This window comes from Biomphalaria glabrata, chromosome 7, assembly GCF_947242115.1.
Source record: "Biomphalaria glabrata chromosome 7, xgBioGlab47.1, whole genome shotgun sequence".
Classification (NCBI taxonomy): Eukaryota; Metazoa; Mollusca; class Gastropoda; family Planorbidae; genus Biomphalaria; species Biomphalaria glabrata.
In genome coordinates this window covers 9,985,626-10,001,769 of record NC_074717.1, presented here as the reverse complement: position 1 = coordinate 10,001,769, position 16,144 = coordinate 9,985,626, and the positions used below count along the sequence as shown (strand labels likewise).

General features: G+C 34.6%; 2 protein-coding genes across 2 annotated transcripts; both read right to left on the bottom strand.

Annotated features, from left to right (window-relative positions):
* On the bottom strand, positions 1 to 3,977 carry LOC106053299 (uncharacterized). The gene is made up of 4 exons (XM_056035629.1): positions 3,820 to 3,977; positions 1,847 to 1,998; positions 998 to 1,221; positions 1 to 121 (listed from the first exon to the last, which is right to left on the bottom strand). The coding sequence occupies exons 2-4, from the start codon at positions 1,991 to 1,993 to the stop codon at positions 79 to 81; spliced, it is 414 nt and encodes a 137-aa protein (XP_055891604.1). The 5' UTR covers positions 1,994 to 1,998; positions 3,820 to 3,977; the 3' UTR covers positions 1 to 78.
* Positions 3,978 to 9,649: 5,672 nt separating this feature from the next.
* LOC106066298 (uncharacterized) lies at positions 9,650 to 12,313 on the bottom strand. Its single transcript, XM_056036760.1, has 4 exons — positions 12,293 to 12,313; positions 11,711 to 11,862; positions 10,577 to 10,800; positions 9,650 to 9,759 (listed from the first exon to the last, which is right to left on the bottom strand). Exons 2-4 carry the CDS (start codon positions 11,855 to 11,857, stop codon positions 9,717 to 9,719), a joined length of 414 nt encoding a protein of 137 aa, XP_055892735.1. The 5' UTR covers positions 11,858 to 11,862; positions 12,293 to 12,313; the 3' UTR covers positions 9,650 to 9,716.
* Positions 12,314 to 16,144: the final 3,831 nt, after the last annotated feature.

Here is a 16,144-nt window from a genome sequence, read left to right as displayed (position 1 = left end):
AAATGTTATTTTTTTTATTTTTATTCAACATGTATTAAAAAATATATATAAATAGTGTCTTCACTATAGATTCTTGTTTTATTTGCCAATTGGGTCGATTCCAGTCAAATCGTAAAAATATCTGAAAATAGAAAAGGTCAAAACCTAAATATGGTCATATTGAATTAAAATGATTTCAGAAAGTTTGTATGCTGTGTTTAAAACCCGCGATATTGTTAGTTAAATTGAGAAACCTCAGACCAGTCCAGATGTCTGCAAAATTCTACTGGCAGAGAGAATAGCTGGCAACAGCTTAATTTACAAATGACTAAGGTTTTAACCCCTAAAGGCCTCGATAGAAAGCATGCCAAAAATATAGGCTTTAAATGACATAGAAACAAGAATTTGATCCCCATAAGGCAATGGCTTTATTTGAGTTCACGTGGCAAGAAATATGTTGGTCAAGACTGGCTGTGTAAAAGAAAAGTAAAATTGGCTAGCATGCTTCATCTTCATGCTGGAAGACAATTACAGTGTAGTTTTAAAAACATGGCTTCTTTATTATCTGTGTAACATTCTAATTGAATGTTTTAGAAAAAAACTTTTGCTATTATAAAGAGTTTCCACAATGATTCGGGAATCTTCCAAATGTCTTGCATTTTTTTCCATTGAATCGGAATAAATAAAAAAAAAATCAATTAGACATTCTCTGCAGTGTTGCGTAGAAACTACAACTGACTAGAAAGTCATGCGTCCACGAATATGACCAGAGACCTCTACGTTTTACCGACAAATTAAAATGTATGTTTCTAGTTGATTAATATTTCTAATTACAAATAACAGTAATCAAGCCGTATGTTAAGTCACAGGTGTTTTTAGTTATGTAGGCCTATATAATAAGAATCAAATTATATAATTGAAAGGCTATACTTGCATATATCAATCTACATCATTCATCTGATATTTGTACTAACCTTATATTAAGGTTATATATATATATGTACGTTGTAGCTATTACCTAAGGAACTCCTGCTGGCTGACCAGTCGGTTGTTGTTGATATCGGCAGCTATGAAGAGGTCAGAGTAATCAGGGCCGTCGATGTGGTTGTCGTTGTCAAAATCTAGGGCGTCAAAGAGCCTCAGGAGGATGGAGTGAGCTTGAAGATTGTTTTCATGGTGAGTCTCCACTTCCTTGGCGTACTCTTGCCTTGAGATTCTGTTGTCATGGTTGGCATCAAAACGCTGTTGAAAAAAAAGTTTTTTTTTTTTTAAATTAACATCTAGATCGAAATGGAATATGTGATTGAGGATGTCATTACCCGTTGAACGTATTTTGTGCTATTTCTATACGATGATTTTGGATGTAACTTAGGAGTGAATCTATTGTCAGCTCTTTCTAACTCTTTCTAACTCTTTCTCAATCCTCAATCAGTCAATCTCTTCCTCTGTCTCTTTGTCTGTCTGTTTGTCTATTTGTCATCTCTCTCTCTCTAAAAATGATTTTAAGATGTACCTAATCTCTCTCTTGGACCAAAATGTCCCAGTAACAGGTCCAATATTATTCATACTTCTTGTGTGATCGCAAGTGTATACAATATTTGTGTAGAGCCGAACTCAGAAACTTCTTCTGGTCTCTAGGGCGATGTAAGAACGCCCAGAGATATGGGATAGTGTTGCTGCTAGTCCGCAATGCCAATAATATCAGATAGATAGTTTTATGCAAATTAAGCCCGTCAACTTTTTAGTATAAACCGAAAGTTACTTCAGAGTTAACGACCATGTACAGTTAGCTCGATCAGGGAGGCAAAGAATATGCGAAGCATACGACGTTCAATGCATATGTATCCATTCAGAATCAGAGACTTACTTCAAAGTATTGCTGTGTTTCCAATGGCTCTACATTACCATCTTGGTCAATGTCCAGCCTGTTAAATTCTAGATTTCCCAACGCAGTAATGTCCACTTGGCAAATGACCACAACTGGAAGGCATAGAATGAAAGCGAGTCTCCACATTGTGTCTGAAGATAAAAAGATCAATACAATAAAAAAAAATTGATAAAGAAATCAATAATTAATATTTTCTTTATATGGATTATGCTTTAGAACAATGTTTACTTATTGAGAAGTTATTAACATTAGTGATATTGATAATACAATGATAATAATTCTATGTCTGTCAAACAAATTTTATTGTAATTTTAGAAATATTTTTGTTTCTTAATCATTTTTTTTGATTGCGCTGTGAAAACATCACAGGGATAAGCGATGAAGCGAAACACTTTCTGGTTTGTAAAAAGTCCCTTGACAGTTTACGTCAGGGCTTGCACACTAAACGGTTTTAGGGGCCTTCTCGTAACGCCCTGACGGTACTAATCGGTGTTCGACCCTTTCAAGCAGCCGTGTCTTGCCAATGAATTTGACGGGGCAGTGCACTCATCAGCGTACATAAAGAAATGACGGCTTTCAGTCAGTTCATTGGTTTTCGAGTCATATTATAAAATACAAATTATGAAATAAGCAAAAATCAAGGTTTCAAAGAAAGTTTGTGTGGAAACACAAACTCAAAATCGGCCCCCGAAGTGGTCCCCCAGGAAGGTAAAGAGGCAGATTTCAAAGTTTTCTGAAAGAATACCAGAATGAAATTCTATTAAAGGCAAACGACAGAGAAGAATGGAGAAACAAGGTTGACAGATCTTGTGTGATGCCCCAACGGTCCAACAGAACAAGGGATATTGAAAGTGAAGGTGAAGTTAGATGTGAACCTGGCGTAGCCGATGTCATATAATGATTATCAAAGTGATCTAATTGTTTTTTCAATCTCTTATTCAAGCCTAAAAAAAATTCCTTTAATTAAGTGTTCCATTGCTATTGGGTCACACTGCAAAACACGCGATAATATGAAAAACTACTTATAAATTGTTGTTTTAAATTATTTTCCACTTATATGCATACTAAATAGTTTTTTTTCTCTTTAAACAAAATAGTATTATTTTTTTTTGTAAATATAGTTATTAGTATGGCAGAACTTTTTAAACTTCCCAATACTATTGTAAAAAAACAACAACAACCAAAAAACACTTTTTGACAAAAAATGTAAAATCATTTGCATAAATGTTTTAAAATAATGGTAATTAGTTATCTTCCCTACTAAGGAGCATCCCGTATTTGTTACTATTAATGGTGAATAATTGTAAAAATGGTGTATTTTTATGAAAAAAAAACTGCTTGCATAGTTGATTTTAAAAATTAGATTTTTCGCTTTCAGAAAAGAAAAAAAGTAGCCGTTCCATCAGAACTTTGAATTGTCTAAAATATCATGATGTCAGATTTTCAATATCTTTTCTAGTTTACGAGCTCTAAACAGCACGGACGAAGGACGGACTGACGGAAGGACTGACGGACGGACGGGCAAACAGACCACACAAAACTAATAGCGTCTATTCCATTTTCCTGGGCCGCTAAAACTGAGGATAGCTAGATACAGCAATTTAAAATCTCATCCAAAATAAAAAGCTACCCTCGACACTGGAAAAACTCCGTACGGCGAAACATCGTTGTATTTACGCACTTTGGAATATTTAGAAACGAGAAGGTGAAATCCCGTCAAATATCAAAGTTACAACGACACCAAAAAAAAAATCAAATTTTTTCTTCTTTAATCCGTACCGTCAAACCGTATAATGTGCAAACGAATTCATAAAATAATCTTTTATTTCACGCTTGTTAAATGTAAATAATGAAATTCGGATACATGCAATTATAGACATTGATATACTTTATAACAATGTTTAGAATAAACAAGAAACAAGTTCACTGTACAGTCTGTAACAAATTCATACCTAGTCAGCGGACGCTTCAGGTCAACAATTAGATTTCGTTCCGTCAAGTTTCCTTTTTATGCCAAAGGAGTCTAGGCCAGTCAATCAAAAGTCTCAATGACTGACACCAAAACCTTGGTTTAAAAAGTAGCGTGAGAGCAAAGTGAATGAAAACACACACGTGATCACCTATATACACACATACACTTAATTTCTAGTCTGATGCAGAATTTGCTGACTTTAAATCTGGTTTTCTAATCATTCGTTTGGTTCAGTGATTCTCAATCCATTACTTCGTTTAAAGTAAAGTACCCCTTTCATACATGCGTTCCATAGAGCAGATGATGTTAAGATCATCTGTTTCTTTGGCCAACGGTTAACGAGCAGGTTGTCATGTGGCCAGCACAACCACCAACCTCCTTTACTTTCCCCAACTAAAGTCAGGTACCCATTAGAGTTGGGTGGACTCAGGGGTGCCCTAAAAATCCCGAAATTGAAAAGCCCGGTCTTCACCGAGATTCAGGAGCTCTAGGTTAGGAGGCCAAGCGCATAACAATTCAGCCAACGCGCCTCCATTACTTAGTTTAGTGTTTCTCAAATTTTTGAATGAGTTACTAAAATTTGACTTTTTTTCCTTCGTAAACACGGAATATCTGTTGTAACGCCCGCTTGTTTCTGTGGGTGAAATTTACAAAGTACGAGATGTTCTGTCTGTAAGTCTGTAGCATTAAAAGCAAAGTTTTATTACGACTAAATATAGGTCTACAGAGACATGTTTTCTAGATTTAAAATAAAAAATCAAATAGTTTTTCACCTTCACCTATCCCATGGTCAATTAAACCTATTGAGATAAATACTGGATGTTAGGTCTAGAGCTACAATTGATATGAAAAAGTCATTTGTAACTTGCGAATTATGCTATCGTGTGACTAGATTGACATATCGAATTGAAAGGAATGTAGGACTATTTTTTGCAGCTTCCGTAAGGGTTATAGACGCTATTAGTTTTGTGTGGTCTGTCTGTCCGTCCGTCCTTTGTCCTTCCCGTTTAGATCTCGTAAACTAGAAAAGATATTGAAAATTCGACTTCATGATATTTTAGACCTTTCAAAGTTCTGATGCGAACAATTTAATTTTTAAAATCAACTATGCAAGCAGATTTTTTTCATAAAAATACACCATTTTTACAATTATTCACTATTAATAGTAACAAACACGGTAAGCTCCTTAGTAGGGGAGATGACTATTTACCATATTTTTAACACATTTAAGCAAATGATTTACATTTTTTGTCAAAAAGTGTTGTTGTTTTTTTTTACAATTGTATTGGGAAGTTAAAAAAGTTCTGCCATACTAATAGCTATATTTACAAAAAAAAAATACTATTTTGTTTAAAGAGAAAAAAGCTATCTAATATGCATATAAGTGAAACATAATTTAAAACAACAATGAATAAGTAGTTTTTCATACTATACCTTGAACTGTTGTGCGTGCAGAGTACAATGCGATAGTTAACTTAAAGGGAAACTCCAATAGTTTTGATAATTTTTGTTATAATATGTGTTTTGATTTACCGATAATGAATATATTATTTTTTTTCTTTTAATTTGCAATAATAACTTAGTAATTGATGTTTTTCTGGCGTAATTTTCCTGCGCATCCAAAAACGATCAGATTTTCACCGGGTTTCTATGTGACGTCACACTAACCTATTAATTTAATCTATTGACTTATTGTATAACGGGAGACCATACAGCAAAGTTTACATTCTATTAAAAGAAATATATCTTCGTCTTTGAAGTTAGATCTAGATCTTGTAAGCAAAGAAAAAAATTGCGTGTTGAAATTAGATTTACATGCATGACTAACTACGGCTGTGTGTATTTTCTCGCCAGACCGCTCAACACACAACAAACACTATCTCTTGGTTGTCTTGTCATGACCGACTACACGTAGTCTAGACTAGCCTTACACTGACCAGTTTGTTCGAATCAGTCAGACACACAATCTATTTACTTCTTGGGACAGGGAGGGGCTTAGATGAAAATGTTACTTTTTTTCAAAAGTTGGTTATCCTAATGCTTTTAGATCTATCTTTACATGTATAAATATAGCTGTACCTTAGCTCTGGACCAGGCCGTCACTAAGCCTAATAGCATAACAGCTGCTATAAGAATGAAGCGATACGATTGGTCTAATCTAGATTCATTTTCAGTATTGTTGAGGGAAGTGACGTATGCCTAACCTAAAAACAGAATCTCAAAGATCCCCGTTTTTTGGAGGTGTCAAGAATTTAATGACTAATTTATTAAATATAAATGTTTCTAAGCATTTAAATCAAAAATGGTAAAATGCTTACTATTACAACTTTTTACGCAGAGTTTAAATATGTCAATAACTCAAATTTGAAAAACCATCGGAGTTTCCCTTTAAGGAATTTTTTTTTTTTTTTTTTTTTTTTTTACGAAATGTTTTTTTTTTTTGTTGAGACATTGAATATGAGATTGATCCTTTACAAAACAATTAGATCAGTTAGATAATCATTATATGACATTAGTTAGGCCAGGTTCACATCTAACTTCACCTTCATTATCACCTATCCCTTGGTCTGCTGGACCGTTGGGGCACCATACAAGATCTTCTCTGTCATTTTCCTTTGATAGAATTTCATTCTGATATTCTGTCTGAAAATATTTTCATCTGCCTTTTTAATTGAATGGGTGGACCACTTCGGGGGCCGATTTTGAATTTGTGTTTCCACACAAACTGTCTTTGTAACCTTGTTTGTTTTTGCGGTTGGAGATAAAAGATAATACAATTTTTAGCCAATCTTTTAGACAAGAGTTCTCAATGAAAAGAAACGTTCTAGACAATAAATTAAGAGCCATGAGTGTCCCTCTCGACTGCATAGAGCGTGTAGAGCCATGATCAAAATAAGGGTCAACATTTTTTGGATGTTAAAGGACAGTTGAAAGATTAGGAAATTCTTGAATAAATACACAAGTAGGTTACTAAAAACAGAGAAAGTTCTAAGGTGAAAAAAATTTACAAGTTCATGTATGTTACAGCACACGTTATTTTTTTGTGGCTTCTAGATTTCACTTAGATCTATCGACTATCTTACCATTACGGTTCTCAAACTTAGATCTATGGACTATCTTACCATTACGGTTCTCAAACTTAGATACGTCTACTCTCAATGAACATAAGGACACGACTCACTGTTAAATACTGATATATGCATGTATATGTATACACCTTTTTACCTTTACCTATCCCTTAGTCTGTTGGACTGTTGGGAGCACTATGCAAGTTTTGTCGACCGTCTTTCTCCATTCCTCCCTGTCTTTTGCCTTAGTTAGAACATTTTTCAATGACAGTCCCGTCCATTCTTTTATGCTGTTCTCCTATCGCTTTCTCTGTCTGCCTCTTTTTCTTTTTCCTGGTACTGTTCCCTGAAGGAAGGTCTTTGAGAGCCCCGAAGATCTTGTAATATGGCCATAGATTATTAGCTTGCGTTTTTTTTTACAATAGTTAGCAGGTCATCATGGAGTTATACATAAAAATAATATAATAATCATTTAAATGTGCTGATGGTGTAGGAACAATTTTAAACTATATTATACTTATTCTTCTTTTACACTAGTGGTAATTAATGAAACACTTGACTAATTCAATATAAGTCCATAATCGTCAACAGAACATGGAATCTATTTTCTAACCATAATGCTCTCTTATGTCTGCCAAATAAATGTCCACGCATAAAACAAGCTGTAGTAGATCGGGGCGTAGATGTTTATTAATAGTTATCGGGAAAATCCACAAAACAATTAGCGGAAATAGTTTAGTGACTAAAAAAAAACTTTAAAAAAAAAGGCCGACAGTTGCTCTATGAACTTTGAGTAGAGAAGAGTTTTAGTTGTTCTTTTAAATGGAATATAACTAGGATGGACGTGAGGCAGTTACCCATCGGATCAAATATCAAGTTATTTGTTTAACAGTCTCTAATGTATGCATGTGTCTGTCTAATTGCGTGTTAGTTCTGTAAGTTAATAATTAACTGAGGTATACAATAAACAGTAATCAACTCAAGAAATCAAGACACCACATCAACAGTTCCAATAGTAACAACCAAACAACTGGCGACCTCTTACGAAGCATAAGTCCCTACAAGCCGCCGCATGAAGCTCAAGTAACTACAACACAACTGGCGATCCATGACGCAAGCTACGACACGACAATGCTTCATTCCAATATGTTTTTTTATAAGGCCAAAATCACTATCATCTTCACCAATCCCTTAGTCTGTTGGACCGTTGAGGCGCCACACAAGATTTTTTGACCGTCTTTCTCCATTTTTCTTTGTATTTTTCATTTGATAAAATCTCATTCAGTAACAGGCTTGTCCCTTCTTTTATGTTGTTTCCCTATCGCTTTCTCCGTCTGCCTCTTCTTCTTTTCCCTGGTAATTTTCCCTGTAGGAAGTTTTTTTTACGAGCCATGAGAACGTTGAATAAATCCTGTCTTTAATCTCTACGTTAGTGATGCGGCAGAAATACCATTTTATAACAGCACACAATTTAACATCTTTTTTTTCTAAAGCACTTTAATGACACGTGCGTAATTTCTGACCGATCTAAAATCTAATTAATCTTTAATTCTACACATCTACTCTTTTTTTTTTTTTTAACCACAGAGACACAGTCAAAATTAGCAAAAATAATTGATTAAACGAAATTGTTTTTTTTAGCGCTAAAAGAAGTTAGATGTTTCACAAAGTTGTTCTCTAATATACATTTGCGATAACCATAGACTGTATATATATATATATATATATATATATATATATAGTCTATAAAATAACTAAGTTTTGTTTTTCAGAATCCGTTTCATACTTTAAATAACAAGTAAAATATTTTTTTCCAAAGTGATTTGTGTTCGCTTTCTTTCGATTCGACTTTTAATTACGTCTTATTTTGTTTTTGTTGTTATTGTGGTTAAAGAGTAATAGAATTCACGGGTTAGTAGTCTATGTGGGAGGATATTACAAAGCTCAGGGTGCAAAAAACAAACAAACAAAAAATAAAAAACTAACACTTAAAATCGATTTTTAGCATCTCATTTGGGTTACACTGGATAGATGAATAATTAGGGTTGTCGTGTTAGAAGATTAAGTATTTCCCCAGCTGTGAACTATATGTGGGTAGATGAATAATAAGGGTTGTTGTGTTAGAAGATTAAGTATTTCACCAGCTGTGACCTACATATGGCTAGATGAATAATAAGGGTTGTTGTGTTAGAAAATTAAGTATTTCCCCAGCTGTGACCTATATATGAGTAAATAAATAGTCCTTGAATGATTAATTTTCACAATACGGTCTATGCGGTGTAGATGTGTCAAATAAACATAACAGAAAAGGGGGGGGGGCAGGAGATGGGAAGAATAGTGATTATAAAATACACGGGCATTATGTAGGTGTTCGTTGAGAGGGGGGGGGCGTTAAAAAGCGGACCGTTCCAATTTAATGTTCTAGATACTAAAATTCACGGTCCAAAAGTATGTTGAGAAGCGTTAAAATCCAGCTGTTGTATTACGTGTGAAAATAAATTAGGTGGGTTCCTGATATACTATATGGGAGAGAGTTACCATGCGAAGGATGCAATTAAAAGAAAAGGGGGTTTCGGCCGTTTAATTAGATGTGAAAAAACAAAAGAGGGGGTAACGTTTTCATATTTCATTTTACAAACAAAACTTAGCGAAATATGGTGAAATTAAAATTTAAATAGCTAATGTAGTTTTTGAGATGAGAACTTAACAGACAGACAAACAAAAAGTCTTTAAAGTATATAATTATGTTCTTATAAAATATTTATTTAACAAGGATTTATACAAAAATATAATGCCGAAATCAACTTTTTTATTTGCCTATTGGATCTATACCGGTCAGATCGTAAAAATATCTGAAAATAGAAAAAATTTGCATTTTAGAAATAAAATGGAACAAACAAATCAATCATTTGAAGTTATCTTTTAAACGTACTCGTCTTTCAAGCGTATTTTATCTGCAATAAAAAGTTTATCAACGTTTCTTTTTTGATCTGCTTGTAAGGTAAAGTTCTTTCAGACGTTGCGTACAACTGGACGGTTATTGTGGGTGTCATGTGACCAGCAAAACGACCAAATGCACTAAACATTAAAATCTCAGTCTTGACCAAGATTGGAACATGGGACACCTCGATTTGGAAGCCAAACGCTTTACCACTCAGCCACCCACTACATGTACCATTAGTCAAATAAAGCTTACTTAGACCAGTTCTGCCTAATTCTACTGGCACAGAGAAGTTTACCTTGCATGAGCTGAACTTGGAAACGACTTAAATATGACCGACTACAGACTAGACGACGAAAAGACATTATATCGAGCTTCAGTTGGCAGGAGAGACTTTGCAACGTCCTGTAAAATTCTGCAATCATCCTTAAATTTTATAACGTCAAGACAATTGTCTTGCTATTTAAACACAACTACTGCGTTGTCTTCTAACTCAAACAGATACAAAATCTTTAACTTTTTATCCATATTTTAAGAACCACTGGAACAAAACTTTAATAAAGCAACTAGAAATCCTCAGTAAACTTGCTTCAGTAAATATATGAAACCGACACTCTTCAGTTTCCCCAACAAATATCTGATACTCAGTATGTAGACATTACATTTATATCTTACAGAGATGAGCTTTATAATTATGTCATTACGAATACATCTTACTAAGTATTTACCTAAGGAATTCCTGCTGGCTGACGAGTCTGTTGTTGTTGGAATCGGCAGCCATGAAGAGGTCAGAGTAATCAGGGCCGTCGATGTGGTTGTCGTTGTCAAAGTCTAGGGCGTCAAAGAGCCTCAGGAGGATGGAGTGAGCTTGAACATTGTTTTCATGGTGAGTCTCCACCTCCTTGGCGTACTCTTGTCTTGAGATTCTGTTGTCATGGTTGGCGTCAAAACGCTATTTCAAAATAATTTTTTAAGGAAAGAGGTAAAATACAAGGTTATAATCGTTTGAAAATTTCCTATTGACACTTTATGATTTTTTAATAATAATTTAACACTAATTCGACGGACAAAGAAGGTCAATTTTTTTCTGTGAATATAAATATATAAAATTATAAATGTAAAACAACAATATATTCTTGAATAATTCAGAGAAGTGTTGCTCGAAGAATCCAATGAATTTGGAATCAATGATATTTCTTGATGTGGCCAGATTGTAGAATTCTGTTTTGCAAAATACCGATTTGTACTTTTTATTTTACCGTTGCCAGGTAATAAGTTAAGCTGATTAGATCAAGACTTATCGTTACAGAAGGCCTCAACACAAACACAACACAAATCTGCAACGTCACAACCTGTGGGCATTTTAGACCAATAGCTCGTTGCCACGTCACAGGCAACCAGATATTGGTCTAACTTGCCCACAAGTTGTGACGTTGCAGGTCAATGTTGAGAACTTCAGTGACGAATGGTCTCGATTAGGTTCAGTAACTTCTAATTGTTCAGTTTAGAAACGTCTTCTTGCATCAAAATCTAGAGAATTGGGCTTCATATGATGTCTTATCTATTCGGGCCGAACTCATATGCCAATAATATTATTTCAATACTAAAGTATGGTTCTATGCCTATTAAGCACACCAAAATAAAATAGAAGAATAGTTGCTTTTTTGTTAAAAAAATAAACTGTATAACTTTTAATTACCAATAAATTAATACTAAACGTTAAAATACAAGAAAAGTAATAATTTTTCCCCACATTGAAAAAGACTCTGGTCTTATCTCGATGGAGACCCATATAATGCAGACATCATGCACATAAGGTAATCAAATGCCATATATATTTAAAAATAAATAAAGAGACTTACTTCAAAATATTGCTGTGTTTCCAATGGCTCTATATTACCATCTTGGTCAATGTCCAGCCTGTTAAATTCTAGATTTCCTAACGCAGTAATGTCCACCTGGCAAACCACCAACACTGGAAGACAGACAATAAAAGCGAGTCTCAACATTGTACCTGAAAACAAAACAGAAATACACCGATGTAGTCGAGTATTATTAAAGAAATCAGCAATGAATGTCAAAAGTTCCACTACATGTTTCAATGATAACGTCCTCATCATACAATATTTAAACTTACAATAAAGTATACATTTTAAACTGTCTGAAATAGGTGAAGGTATATACGCATATGTTTTGCTAATGGTAGCTTTTATTTAACAGAATAAAGAGACTTTGTTTTATTTTTTTCTCCCGTTTCCGTGGTGGATACATCACATAAAATATAAAATACCATAAAACGATATACAGAAAAATGTTTTGCAATATTTTAAGTGAGGTAGAAAAAAAAACAAAAAAAAAACAACAAATAAAAATTTTTTTATATTTATTTATTAAAGATCGTTTTTTAATAGTTAAATAAAAAGTAACCCGTTGCAGATAGCTACTTTGTCGTTCACGGGGCAAAATATGTAGGTCACATCAGGGTCTGCGTAGAAACATGAAATACTGCCTTATTCCCTAAGCATTGAGTTTAAATACAAAACTGTCTAATATTTTTGTGTACATACACAACAGAAGCAGAAAGAAGGGTGAAAATGCAACGGTGCCTGGTGATTACATATGCCCAACCTGCGACCGCAGCTGTGTATCAAGGATTGGCCTCTTTAGTCACACAATAAGTTGCAAAGGGAAAAGATCGTCTCTCGAGACATAAAAAATGCCACAGATCAGAAACAAACATTTTAACCTAACATTTAATAGATAAATACAGGACAGGTAGCTAGAGTGGATAAAGTATAATTTAATCCTACCTAGTTAGAAGTGTTTTCTGCTGACGTTACAGGTAAACAAATGAACTTGGCTTTGTGAAGTTTTCTTATATTCTGCTATCAGTAGGTCACTTTGAATTGTGTTTGACTGAGACCTAGATGGTGGTTTCAAAAAAAAAAATGTCGTGTGAACGAACTTATTGAAAGAAAGTGAAGGAAATGAAAACACGTATGCAAGCATACACAAACACACACACACAGAGAAATTTGTTTCTAGCTTGACAAGAAAATAATTATTCTTAAAATTATTTATCTAGCCATCCCATAGTTCAGTGCTTCTCAGTCTTGCATCTAGCTCAGTGCTTATCAATCCTACACATAGCTCAGTGCTATTTGGTACAGCTCCAAGCTCATGGCTTTTCAGTGCTTCTCAATCTTGCACGTAGCTCTGTTCTTCTCAATCCTGCTCGTAGCTCATTGCTCCTCAATCCTTGACATGTCTCAGTGCTTCTCAATCCTTGACATGTCTCAGTGCCTCTCAATTCTTGACATGTCTCAGTGCTTCTCAATCCTTGACATGTCTCAGTGCTTCTCAATCCTTGACATGTCTCAGTGCTTCTCAATCCTTGACATGTCTCAGTGCTTCTCAATCCTTGACATGTCTCAGTGCTTCTCAATCCTTGAAATGTCTCAGTCCTTCTCAATCCTTGACATGTCTCAGTGCTTCTCAATCCTTGACATGTCTCAGTGCTTCTCAATCCTTGAAATGTCTCAGTCCTTCTCAATCCTTGACATGTCTCAGTGCTTCTCAATCTTGCACGTAGCGTATTGCTTCTCAATCCTTGACATGTCTCAGTGCTTCTCAATCCTTGACATAGCTCCGTGCTTCTCAATTCTTCACGTAGCTCATTGCTTCTCAATTCTGAACACAGTTCAGTACTTCTCAATTTCGTTCATAGCATAGTGCTTCTCAATCCTGCACATGGTTCTTCTCAATCCTGCTTGTGGTTCTGATCAACACAATCTCATAACAACATTAATCTAGACATCTTGACATCTCGCACTCAAGCTAAACATATCGTCTCATCCATCATCTCACAAACTAGGGCAATCGAAGGGAAAACACTCTTGTCCAACAACGATCTACGTCCCGTAGCACTTACATCAATTCCAATGAAGTGCTTGGAGAAAATGATTTTAAAACATCTATTGAAAGAAGTCGAAACACGCATTGACCCGCACCAGTTCGCTTACAAACCGTCAAGAAGTACAGAAGATGCAACACTATTTATACTGAATTGTCTATACCATCATCTTGATACCCAGAGACACTACGCCAGAGTATTATTCGTAGATTTTTCATCTGCATTCAACACCATCCAACCACATCGCATGATACAAACACTATCTGAATTGAACGTTAGCAAAAACATACAAGCTTGGATTCTAAACTTTCTTAGCAAACGCCCACAATATGTAAAAGTGAACGGGCATGTGTCAGGCACGAGAGAGCTTAGCACTGGAGCGCCGCAGGGGTGCGTCCTGTCATCAGTGTTGTATACCATATACACAAATGACATTCAGAGCCTATCAGCTGACACTCCCATCATAAAATTTGCTGACGACACAGCAATCATTGGCCTTATTGCAGGTGACGAAAATATGTACCATTCAACAATTAACACTTTTTACGAATGGTGTATATATAACTTTCTAATTTTAAATGAATTTTCAAAAAACTAAAGAAATGATTATTGATTTTAGGAAAAACAAAGACCATATTGCGGAAATTCAGATAAACAACCAAATCATAGAACAAGGACAAGAAAAGGCACAGCTATCAACAACAAACTGAAATGGAGTGAACACTGTCAAAATCTATACACGAAAATTCACCAGCGACTCTTCTATCTCAGAAAGCTAAGAAAATTCAACATAGACAAAACAATAATCAAACTTTTCTACACAGCAACCATCAGCAGTCTTATTAACTTCTCCATCACCTGCTGGCATGGTAATAGTTCACTGGCACAAAGACTTAGAATAAATAGACTAATTTAAAAAGCATCTTATATCACTCAAGTACAGCTACTATCTCTTGAAGAGCTTTTCCAAGAAAGATGCTTTTCCAAATCACTCATGATTCTTAAAGATAACCTGCACTCATTAAACCACTGTTACATAAGATCTGAAATAAGTGGTCGTCTGCTTTCTCTTTCCATTAGGACTAAAACAAAGATTTTAAAACTCCTTCATCCCACTTTCGGTCGAAGTGTTACAAGATCATCTGTTATCATCGAGAAGTACATAAGGGGGCTGTGACATCGCCATTGTGGTTCATTTTGTACACCAATGATTTTCAATCCGATAGTTCTTGTTGCTCCTTCACAAAATTCGCTGATGATGCGGCTCTTCTTGCCCTGCTCTCAGAGAGCTCAGACGTAAATGAGTATTTCAAAGAAATAGAACCCATTGAAAAATATTGTAAAGATAATTTTTTATTATTAAACGTAAAAAAAACCAAAGAAATGATAATCGATTTTCGTAGGGACAAGAAGGAAAATGATATTGTTTCTGTAGCTGGAGAGACTATTGAAATTGTGCAAACCTTTAAATACCTGAGTACTATCCTAGACAATAAACTAAATTTTACTGCAAATACTGATTATATCAGCAAAAAAGGGCAGCAAAGATTACGATTACTAAGAAAACTGTCCTCGTTTAATGTTAGCGAAAAGGCCTTGGCTATGTTTTATCACGCTCACATCTGCAATATTTTAAGTTTCAATATCACTGCCTGGTATGGCAATCTGAGCATTAAAAATAAAAATAAACTTTATAGAATCCTAAATGCTGCTGGCAAAATCATTGGCAAAAAACAAACCCCATTTGGGCAGTTGTTTGATACAAACATCAATAAAAAAGCTAACAAGATCCTCGAAATAAAGAATCACCCTTTGTGTCAGGATTTTGTGATTTTACCATCACAAAAGAGATACAAGACACCGATAGCAAAGACAAACAGACACAAACACTCTTTTGTTCCCCTGGCAATCAAATCATTAAATAAGAACAATCTGGTATAAACTTTGTCACATGTAAATTATGAGTGAGTCTGGTGTGAATGTACATTTTGGTTTCTTATAGTTATAATGTTTTTTGTTTGGTGTAATGCACAAATTGTAAGACAAATTTCCTTACGGATAATAAAGATTATTATTATTATAGAAGTCAAATTCATAAAGTGCTGGTTGTGAATGTGTATGTGTATTCGTGTGTGAATGTTGTTCGAATTTGTAATCAAATATGTTTTTGTACAGTAGTTTCGCTGAGCTTGTCAATTGTAGTCAAACTGAATTTCCATTAGATTGGATCAATAAAAATTATCTTATCTTATTTTATTTTCTAGAGATCTACATGCAACATTCTGACACCATAGATTGTGGTGAAATAATTTCACTTCCCTATCTGTGTCAATCATAATAATGCATGTTATTCCTGAGAGGAAATCAAAGTTACACCTGGTCA